This window comes from Heterodontus francisci, chromosome 3 (genome assembly GCF_036365525.1).
Source record: "Heterodontus francisci isolate sHetFra1 chromosome 3, sHetFra1.hap1, whole genome shotgun sequence".
Taxonomy (NCBI): Eukaryota; Metazoa; Chordata; class Chondrichthyes; order Heterodontiformes; family Heterodontidae; genus Heterodontus; species Heterodontus francisci.
In genome coordinates, this window is record NC_090373.1 from 156,385,946 (window position 1) to 156,397,550 (window position 11,605).

General features: G+C 38.3%; 1 protein-coding gene across 3 annotated transcripts in view; it reads right to left on the reverse strand.

Annotated features, from left to right (window-relative positions):
* Positions 1–1,031: 1,031 nt before the first annotated feature.
* Positions 1,032–11,605, reverse strand: part of bves (blood vessel epicardial substance) — a 49,957-nt gene continuing 39,383 nt past the window's right edge. For 2 of the 3 annotated variants that reach the window (XM_068026959.1, XM_068026961.1), the window contains exons 6-9: positions 11,226–11,393; positions 6,471–6,612; positions 5,446–5,542; positions 1,032–1,117 (exon numbers count right to left, since the gene is read on the reverse strand). In XM_068026959.1, the coding sequence (XP_067883060.1) occupies positions 5,460–5,542; positions 6,471–6,612; positions 11,226–11,393 (393 nt within the window). In that variant the 3' untranslated portion in view covers positions 1,032–1,117; positions 5,446–5,459. Of the gene's footprint in view, positions 1,118–5,445; positions 5,543–6,470; positions 6,613–7,778; positions 7,853–11,225; positions 11,394–11,605 lie in introns of those variants that run through there. The other variant, XM_068026963.1, reaches the window with a different exon arrangement.

An 11,605-nucleotide genomic window follows, 5' to 3' on the forward strand; every position in this document is an offset into this window, starting at 1 on the left:
ATAGCCTTGTAGGTTAGAGCACTGCAGGTGCAGGTCCAGGTACCTTTTAAATGAGTTGAGGGTTTCTGCCTCCACCACCAATCTGGGAAGTGAATTCCAGACACCCACGGCCCTCCGGGTGAAAAGGTTTTTCCTCATGTCCCCAATCACCTTAAATCTGTGCTCCCTGGTAGAGAACTCAATTGCAAAAAGGTACATCTAACATCATGATGAACTACCAGACCCTGTTATACTGTACTTACAAATCTGAGCGCATTAGAAAGTGTAAAGCTGAGAAGGGGAAGACATATAGTCAGGGAGACACAAACTCAGAGCAGTGAAAAAGACAAATGATTGTTTATAGACTCAAATAGATACTGGGTGGTGCAAGCCTAAGACATGACTCAAGGACCAGGATGGCCCCCTCATGTTGCAGTAGATTATGTAGGGTCTTCTGATTCTGACCAATTCACTGTAGAGGAGCCTCAGCATGGCCTCTGGGGATTTAAACACAACTAACATCCCATTTGCTTTATTTCCACCTCACGGCAGTGACAAATCAGCTACTCAAGGTCTCTTTCATCTTCCCTTTTATGAAACTATATTGCACCAATAAACTGCATGTATTCCATTTTTACTGCAATGTAAGGAGGACAGAACTAATCTGCTTTTACCTTTCATACATTTTGAGCAGGTGTGAATGGTGGAAAAAATGTCAAATAGTGCTTCAATCAAACGGTTGACCTGTTAATAAGTGTTTAGTTGCCCATAAAGGCTCAAGTCATATGTCTGAGTGTGCATTGTTTGACACTTCACAGTCAATAACAAAGTTAGGAAAAGAACTGAAAAGTGACAGTGTGATAAAACAACTGAATAGACTTTTGTGTACTTTATATGGTTGCTGCAGCTGGCTGTGTAATGATGGTTCAGTGGCTAAAAGCAACAGGACTCATTTGTATGATGCTTGTACTATTCAGCAGACAAGAGCTCTTCTCTGCTAGGAACATTCCATTTTGTTTTGCTCAGGACCAGTTGGGAGCCTATTGGGCAACTGGTGAAGGTGGATCAAAGACATCATCCTCAATAGTCTCCTCAATGGGCCTCATTTTTCCTGACGTTTTAGTAAATGGGGACCTCTCTGTCGTATTTAAAAGAAAACAGAAACAAAAATAAAAATCTCTGCAATCAAATGCTCGCATCCAAGTTAACTGGCAATAATGCATACAGGATTTTTCTTTACAAACTTGATTAGCTTCTTTTTGAGATGGAGGCTCTAACAAAATGGAAACTAATGTCTCAGTTTGCTGTCGAAGTAACGCCAAGACGAACGTTACTTATGTGCAAATGCTACAGCAACTTCACGGGAGGGCACATGTCCAATTAAACACAGAAATGCAAAATTTACAGTCTGGGCTAAGTTAGATAGCTCTTTCAGAGGCTGCACAGCTATGTTGGGCCAATTTTCTTCTATGGTGTAAGATTCTCCGAAATGTGTCACTTTGCCATTAGCTTCACAAAAACCACATCTTACTGTCTGGCATTGAATGGCGTGAAGTTGCTGTATTTGCAAAGTAAATACAAACTAAACATGCCACAGAAAGTAAAATCTTGTTCATTTCAGTTCAAGTAGTCTTTTAACAGTATGATGTGTTAATTACTGCCAGGAAACCTCTCTGGCACTGAGAATGAACTATTACAAGCGTGGAGTCTGACTCTTTCAGGTTTCAATTGTTCCTGGAGTTTATAAAATGTCAAATTCAAAATTTTTCTTTTTCTCTCTTAATCCATTTCCCCCCCCCTCTTTTTCTGGACCTGATTAGGCATTGAATTAACCCACTCTAATTTTCACTTCCTTCTCTGTCCTTGCACTGTTGATTGCACAATCCTTCAATTTTGTTGGTTAAGGAGATACACAGTTGTTTGCCATGTTCACTCAGGTCTCAGATACCCTGCTGTCCTCATTGCAACTTCATCAGCTTGTATTTTCAGCAACTTGCCAGACAGAAAACTGAAAAACCTAAACATGCAGAGGCAAATTTAACTAATAGCAGATGCCATTAGATGTCTGCCACAGAAAATTATTGCCTGATGTATTCTTATTTGAATTTCAAAAGTCGAGCAATAATGAGAAAATGCTAATTTACCTAGTTGTTCACATCAGCCTGACTTACATGCTATTTAGATTCTGCTTTCAATCTCAATGGCATATTTTCCTTGTTTTTGTAAAATAAAAGTCATTCAAATACTCTCTCAGAATACTTGATTACAATCACAAACATGCAAGTTACTTTATCAAGCACATCCTAAGAAATTAATCTGAATATTCAAACTTCCTTAGACAAATAAATCTGAAGATGTTATATTGAAATAAAAAGTTGACATAAAACTAAACAGTATTAAAAATCTAATTATGAAAAGTGATGATAAAGTTGGTCTATTCCTGCCTTAGAAACTATTACTTGCCAGCTCAATAGGCCTACTTAAAACCTTATGACACCTTTGTAGATTATAGATTTTCTATCCATCCATCAATGTCAATCATTGAAAATCTACTTACAATGAGTTGCATAAATGGAGCTGGATTTATCTGATTGAAAACTTGAAAGTTAATTACTGTTCAAAGTTACTAAGAATCACACACGGTCTACCTGAAATCTTAGGGAACAAAGAAGTCTTGCATTAGTAAGCCTCATTTTATTCAAATATATGTGTTAACACCAGTCAAATATTGTGAAATTTTTAACATTGGCATAACAGCATTTGTGCAGATTGAAGGGATACACAAAATGTAGTTACATGCACAACCCTCAAATTCTAGAGATGAGCAAACTTTTTTTTGAAAATACAAAATGAAGATAAAAATGTAGATTTCTTGACTTTTGTAACAAATCTTAAGTTGAAAGGGCAACTAGAAAGGAAGGTTTAGTGATACCAAATTCAATGCAGTTCATTACCACCTTAAGAAACATCTCATCGTACATGGAGGGTTCCATTTTTCCAGCTTTTTCCCATTCTGCCCATATGCAATACTACCATAGCAGTTGTATGCATATAATAAACAGTCAGTGTTTATGCTCATTAGGGGCATCCTGTGTTTGTTGTTGGAAAAAACAGAAAGATGCATGCTTCTTTCAGTTCTAGAAATAAAAACCTGTTTCAGATCATCCAAATTAGATATCAAATGCAAATTTTCCCAAAACAATAGGATGCTCATCACTAATCACACAACAAACATCCCTGATCAATAATTACAGCATGCTGACAACTCTTAAAAGGTCACACAAGGTTTTTCCAAGCTCATGCCTAAAATGCTTTTCTGTTAACCTACATATATCTGTCACTGCTACTGTAACACTCTGGGATTTTCTTCCTTTACCCCTCCTCTCCCGAAGGCCAAGGGGGAAAATGCAACATCTGCACTGAAATCGCTCAGACCAAGAATCAATGTGGGATGTTTCTGGCCTGTATGGCGCAATGTCAAATGGAACATTTATCCACTGAGCCACTAGAGCTACAGTCTTGGCTATTCCGCCTGTATTGCTACAGTACATTTTTTAATTTAGACATTGGTACAAGACCATTAAATCAAAGAACAAGAGGCCATTCCCCCATCATGCAGATATTGTGACAGAAACTACACCTGCTAAATGGAAACATATTAATTTTGTCATATGGAACACTACTTGAACTTTTTACTGGACGTCGAATATAACTTGTTTCAAAGGACCACAGAGCTGAACAGCTAAAACATGGCTGCACATTTGCATCCCAAGAGACAGCTCCATAGAGAGACAATGGGAGTGTTACCTGATTCAATTAGCGAGATTGGGTTTTGTCAATAGTGATGATCAAAGGACATTGAGAGCCATTGTCTGTCTAAGAGCCAGCACTCCACCACCATCCACACCCCCACAACCCCAGAGTGTGTCTAGTAAGCTTTGAAGAATCAACGACACTTGCAGACGATGCTGTTTCAAACAGAGAGTTGGTCACATGATTAACCTGCTGGCCAGACTGAGAACTGTTGAATTGTGCCTCACAGAAAGGTTTGGGGCAGACTGCAATTTAAAGACCAAAGAGAAGGAAGGTACCGCTCTCTCTCTCTCTCTGTCTGTCCATCTCTCTCTCTCTCAAGCAAAGTCCCAGGAACCTACAGAAGCAGCTTAAGCCTCAAGCCAAAGGACCTCTTCAGGCTTCTGGTACCAGAGAAACAAGTTTGAAAGCATGCACTGGGCCCCAGGGAGAACTGCAAGACTTTAACTTCAATCAAGGACTTTACAGCAAAACTAAAGACAGTAACTGAATTTCATTTACTACTCCAATCCCTCCCCCTTTAATTCTTTCTCCTCCTCTGTATCTATTTTGGTGTGCGTTTATCTCGTATGCATGCTAGCGTGGTTGCATTGCGTATTTTAGTCATTTTAACCGAGTTAGAGTGTTAAGGCTAATAATCTTACATCCTTCTGGTTTAAACCTCAGAAAACATGTCTGGTTGGTTCATTTACAATTGCAATTAGAGAGCAGTGAGCAAGGGCTCACTGAGGTGAAGCTAAAAACATCGTGTTTTTAAAAGTTAAACCCTGTTATAGCCAAACCCCCAGGAAAGGGGCCAGAGAGGAGCCTGAGACCCCTCCCTCACCCGGTCATAAGAATATAAATACCAAATTTTCCCACTTCTTCAAAAGGTAAAGTTTAGTCAAGAATTGAAGGAAAAGTAGACTTATAATATAGGCAGATGTGAGTGACAGGCAACCACTGAAATCTCATTAGGACTCCACCGTTGAAACAGAAGGCTACCTTAACACTTGAGAAGATTACAAGACATTGCCCTGTGTTGTGGGGAAAGCACAGAAAAGCAACTAATGATTCAAATAACTTTACGATTGAGAGTTATGAATTTGGCAAAAGACTTTAAACCTTGCAGCGTTACCTTTAAGATCAGATTTGTTACAAATCTAACTCATGCAAGTCCTTCCAATGTCATTACAGGCTCAAAATTGTGGTCTTCAGTAATGAGACAGTGCATAAACAATATTACCCTATTCTTCTTCAAGTACTGACATGGGATCGTGATCATCTACTTCAAAAAAAAAAAAAAATTTTTTTTTTTTTTAATTAGTTCATGGGATGTGGCACCACTGGTTAGGCCAGTGTTTATTGCCCTTGAAAAGGTGCTAGTGAGCTGCCTTCTTGAACTGCTGCAGTCCTTGTGGTGTAGGTACACCAATTTCTGACAATGCAGCACTCCATTAATACTGCATTAAAATGCTAGTCTAGATTATGTGCCCAAATCCTGGAGCAGTGCTTAAACTCTCAATCTTCTGGTACAATGTCTCATGGACATTTTAGCTACTGTGATTCATCACAACTTTGATAAATGATTTTTCCCTCTAAGACCAAGGTGATTTAAGCAGGGTTTCTCTGTAATTAGAACAATTTAAATTCTGACATTTTTTTTTCCAGTACCTGGGACTATGTAGTTAGTTGCATTCAAACCGGGCATTAACAAAATGCAGCAGTTGACTCCTTTCAGACAAATTAGAGCAGTCCTGCAGGTTAGTTCCTTTTCACAAAATGAAAACATAAACTGTTAACTTCAGGCACAAATAAATCCACAAACACAAACATGGGAGCACACAGCTACCACAACCAACTGAATTCATACGGATGGGCATGGAAGTAGGTCAGAAGATAGAACCAGCTGAGGATTAGTCAGTTTGGTTACATCAAAAAAGATTAATTTGCCTTGAACATTTTACACCAGATTTTACCTTTTTTGGATACAAATAGTGAAAGTTTATTTGCTGTAAGACCAAATCAAGCAGGAAATATAGAAAAATATTCTTTAGTTTTGCTCCATTTAAGTGACAAGGAGAAACTTTAAAGAACCTTTGCTCAGAAGATTTAGTGAGTGTTGTAGAGTTTGTGATACAGATAATTCCATGTGATCTGTGAAGGGATGGGTTTAATGGACTGAGAGGCATTTTAATACTCTATGCTTTCTTATATTCTTAAAAATGCATGCAGTCAAAATGTTTGTTGGTCAGGCATCATAGTCAGTTTGAAATGTGTGGGGCTATCGCCTTCAAGAAACATAATTGGATATAGGATATAATTATTTGGGAAGCATGGAGTCAGTTTGATGACTGATGCCAGACGGAGAATGGAATATGAGTGGGACTGTGTGGAACACATACCATTAGTGGCTTATATTAGGTATCAGCTTTAAGAACTGTAGTTTATGTTAAAGTTCCTTTTACAGATCATGTTAAGGTATTATTTTAAGGATTTTAGATCATACTAGCAGCAGAGGTAGTCGAGGAAAGGTTCTGAAAGCCTTGTTTGATGATAATGGGTTAGTTGGGTTTGAATGAAACAAACCTCCTAGTTAAGCTAAGTTAATTTGACTGTGCGCAACTGTATTCTGAAAATCATCACAGTTTTTTATGTGCAACAAAGGTGAAGAAAAGTGCCATTTATTTGATGCTCACGGATTGATGAAGCAGTAGAACCTCCATGCAGAAAATGAGATATCCCATCTTCTGTATCACTTGTACTGGCCATGCTGTTTCTCATTTTCATCATTGAAAGTTGGGAACATAGACTTGGCTGTCGCTCAAACTTTTTGGCAGTCTGCATCAGAAAGGAAACTGGATTTTCAGAAATACGATAAACAGACCATTGTTTCTCAAAATGGATTACTTACTATTGAATGCCTAGACAGTAACCTATTCGTAGAACTTTACTATTAATGTTTTCTGCGACAGTCGCTATTATTGTATTTGGCCTATGGCTCTAAAATAGAAGGGAGGCAAATTTTCAACTGCCACATAAGGACCACTAAATACAATATTTTCTACTTTGAACTGGAAAGGTGCCCTGTTTTTATATTTTTGGATTGTGGGACAATGCTGAAATAATAATTCTTCCAAAATAACCTCCAGTTAAGACAGCCTACGCCGCGTGCGACCACCCCCATCCCACCCCCACAACTTTGGGTAATTCAAGCTTAATACTAGGTCCCTGGGACAATGTTAGGTTAGTTCTCCCTTTATGATCCCATTATTTTCAGAACCATTCTTGGAAACCAGAAATCATACACAGGTCCAATTGCAGATATATGGTACAGGAGGGCGATTCAGGTGAGCCTTCTTTTGAGGGCAAATATCTGAGATAGCGCTCTACTAAAGGTGCTGGGCTACAATGCAACAGTTAACCAAAAGACTCCCCTTCAACAGAAACCTTTTGGGCTGCTCAGCTCATCCCCATATTCTGAACCTGTGATAGGTGGGACACAGCTAACTCAGTTCCCCTCCTTTCAAAGAAACAATTCCAAGTACGGAAAGCGCCATTATCAATTCCAGTTCAAATGTAGATGTTGGATTTCACTGTTAAGTGGTGGACTTGCCACTTCGAGAAAATTATTTGCCTTTTTCCTTTGTTGAACTCTGTACACATTATGTGCCCAGGCCTGTTGATGAGTCTTGTCTGGGACTTACTGGTAATAGACAGATGGTCTACAAAATCCTTCCTATGTTTAGCTCCCTTTGTTTGGAAAAAATTACTTGCAACATACATTCAGTCTGCACTCGATACTGGCACCAAGTCTGTCTCACTTGGACCCATCGCCGACTAAATTGTTATTGGATAACATAATAGAGAAACAAGAACCAGGTGCTGGAATATCCTACAATTATTTTCAGGGATACAAAATGCAAGCTTAAAATTCAAATATTAAAAGCAGTAGCAACATATACTGTGATCCTAGGTATGTTGTGCTTTACAATAAAGGAACTAACCTTCCTGGGGCTTGGTAGACTCGTCTGTTACTAGAAAGTCCAATTTAAATCTCAAAGTATGGATTGAAGCATTCCTTTAAAATAACATTTGGGGAGAAGAGGGTGGGGAAAGGTGAGGGGTTCAAAATACATAATATCCAGTGAATAAAACATGTTAAACCAGTTACTGTGTGTTACACAACAAGGCTGTAGAATTTTATTGGAAATATCAGCCCAGAATTTCCTCCCTCTCTGCAACTTCGCCTAAAGTGTGACGGTAACATTAAATGGGGTTTCCACTGCACTTCCAACAGAGTTACGTGGCGGAGCAGGAGCTTGTCTGAGGAAATTCTGGGTCACAATTTCTGAAATAAACTCACTATTGATTTGTAACATGATAGGCAAAGGAAATTCCCTTAAGTTCTTTTTTTTAAAAAAAAATCAGATCGAAGCATTAGAATGTGTAAGAGCGCATGCTATCATTCTCAGCTTTTACATTTTCATGGTCTTTAAACAGTCACTTCATTCAATAATCTACTGACTTGGACCTAGCTACTGCTGGAGTGTCATATTGTGCATGTGTGTACATTAGGCAATAACAGGAACAGACTTGGTTTTGATTACCTTATGGTATGCAGGCTCACGCATGGAGAATAGTCACTGGAAAGCCGATGTCACAGGTGAAACTGTACCCCACCGGGGAGGGAGGGAGCAATACGACATTCCAGCAGTAGCCATCAAACAGTGATAATAAGTGGTAATTTTGACCAATTTTTCTACACTTAAGACCAGGGGCTAAGACCAGTTACAGCACTCTACTGCCCTTGGGTGAGACTAGATAATTTAACACTGACCAGGATCAAACCTGGGACCATGCAGTCTGTATGACTTAGTAACAGTGTCATTGCTCTAACAGCAATATGGTGATTTCCGGTGAGGGTGGGTAAACAAAGGGAATTTTTAAAAAACACTTTTCCTTCCCTTCAATTCATAAATGATAAAACATTCGGGTAGAAATGGACAATGAAGATCAGCCTGAAATGCTCTGATGATTCTCATTACATTTGGACAATTCCATTTCAACAAAAAACAAAGCCTTATCAGCATAACTTAATTTTCTTTCATTACTGAGATATAGACACAGTCATCCTAACATGTAGCTGAGTTTTACTTGCTTTACAAATTGCATCTCTGCATTAGCATAATTCAACAACATCCTGCCCACCAATTGTGACAGAATTCAGTGTTCATGATACAATGCCTTCTGTGTTAATTCAGCGCTACTTGTAACTGAAATAGCACACAGGTATACAAGGCTTAAAACTTACTCTCAATGTTCACTTAACGTCTTTAATTTTTTTTTAAGTGTTATAGGTTACCTCAATCCTTCAAATTAATTGCAGCCTATTCCACTCCTAAATATTCTGCACAAATGAAATGCATGGGTGACATTATATCAAATACACAACAATAGTGCTCCAATAAAAGAAAAATACTGCGGATGCTGGAAATCAAATAAAAACAAGAAATGCTAGAAGTAGCAGGTCTGGCAGCATCTGTGGAGAGAGAAGCAGAGTTAACGTTTCAGGTCAATGATCCTTCTTCAGAACTGGCAAATATTAGAAATGTAAAAAGATATAAGCAAGTAAAGCGGGGGTGGGGCAAGAGATAACAAAGGAGGTGTAGATAGGACAAGGTCACTGAGAATAACCGACCAGAAGGTCATGGAGCAAAGGCAACATGACGGAGGCCCGCCCCCCACCCCCCCCCCCCCATTTACTTTTATTTTCAGTTATTTTTTCTTTTATCTTTTTTTGAAATGTTTTTGTTTATTTTATTCTTAGTTTGTTCAGTTTGCCTACCCACTGTTTTTTTTCATGTCTGTACTTGTGGCTGTTCAGTTTTCAGTCCGTTAACACCCTATCTGTACAAATGCTTTGTCTTGCAACACACCATTAACATACCGTTTGCCTTTGCTCCATGACCTTCTGGTCGGTTCTGACCTTGTCCTATCAACACCTTCACCTTTGTTATCTCTTGCCCCACCCCCACTTTACTTGCTTAAAACCTTTTACTTTTCTAATATCTGCTAGTTCTGAAGAGTCACTGACCTGAAACGTTAACTCTGCTTCTCTCTCCACAGATGCTGCCAGACCTGCTGAGCATTTCTTGTCTTTATACCTAACAGTGCTCATTAGGTTTACATGAGCAAAGCAACTGAAGATCATGATTAGCAATTTCAAAAATAACGATTCAACAGCAACTGTACACTGCAGCTAATTAAACATCATATAATATTTATGCAGAACAAATTAACCAGAAATATTTCAAAAAGTAAATCATTTTCTTTGAAGGTTTAATTGCCTGATAGAATAGTCAATCGACCTTACTAATGAATGCCCTGAATACATTTTTGAAAGTCGTGTTCCATCAATTTACTATCGCTCAGAAATGTATTCTAGACTGTTTGATTTGCTTAACTCTGTCCTCTCAGGTTGCAGTGTACAAAGGGTTAATCAAATATTAAACTTTAAATGCAAATGCTTTCCTGACCAACCAGAGCTGCATAGAAACTTATCATCCCCACTGTGTTCCAAGTGCTGTGGCGTTGCGCTTGTATTTAATGCTGCTGGACTTCAAAGCATCCACTTGGTGAATTATCTTTCTAATGCATTTTGTGTACATTCACACAAATTGTTTTTTGTTAGGAGATATCAAGTGAAAATACACTTCAAGTGAGCCATTAATAAGCCTGGATTAGGTTTAAAAAGCATCTCAGTTGTTTAATGAAAGACCCTTTGTAGCATCAACCCATGCAGTCCCACATTTGGTCCTTGGTTTATGCTGAGGTCTCAACCAGGAAAACAGCTGGAATGTCATAAGAAGTTAGGGAGGGGGAAAAAAAAGAAATCAGCCAGGATTCCTCTTCCCAATTTCTATCTGTTGATCCATGGTGGAATGTGTGGACATTGGGTGAGAAACAGGAGCTGGCTCTAGTGCGGTAGAATACGCTATCACTTAATATTTAGACTGACAAGTGAAGAATAGGTGAGGTATCAGACAGGATCTGGCACCCATTTGACCACATGCAAACAAGATTTACTACTTGAAAAGAGATTGGAATCCAAAAACAAAATCCTGGGTTAATGAAAAGGATAAAAACAAACAAAGCCCATATAATTTTATTTTTATCACACCACAGCTTGTTCATTATATGTTCTATATACTGTACAGTTAATTTTATGCACTTAGCGACTTAATAATGGATTATGTACAACACCATGGGAGATCAATTAATAAGTGCATATATTAGAAGATATTTTTTAAATGGCTGCTCTTAATTTTTTTTTTACAGCACATATTTCATACAAATATTTTACAACAGAGCAACTTTAACGTATCAAATTCCCACTTCTGTTAGGAAATTTATATAATATTAAACTTCAAGCATGCAAATCTGATACCTACTTTGTCACTTAGTGTTGGGTCATTCAAAGAATACAGCTTGTTTGTGATATCTTTGCCAATTAGATACTTAAACACTTCATGAAGAAAGGATTCAGTTTCCAGGAAGAAAGTCAGCCTCTCTCTGGACCAGCACAAAAACTTGCAGTTATCTTCAGCGACAATAGTTACCTGAAGAGAGAGGACATCATTGTGAGGAATCATAACTGTGCATGGTACTGCAAAGAGTAAAAAGTACTGTTATGAACACTGGACTTTGTAATTAGGTTTTAATAAAGTGCGATTTTTAAAAATTTAAGATGGAGTCTGACAATTCAGATGACCTCGCGTCCACTCTGCTTAAAGACAATACAAAAATCTTGTTTACCAGGAGAGAGAAGACA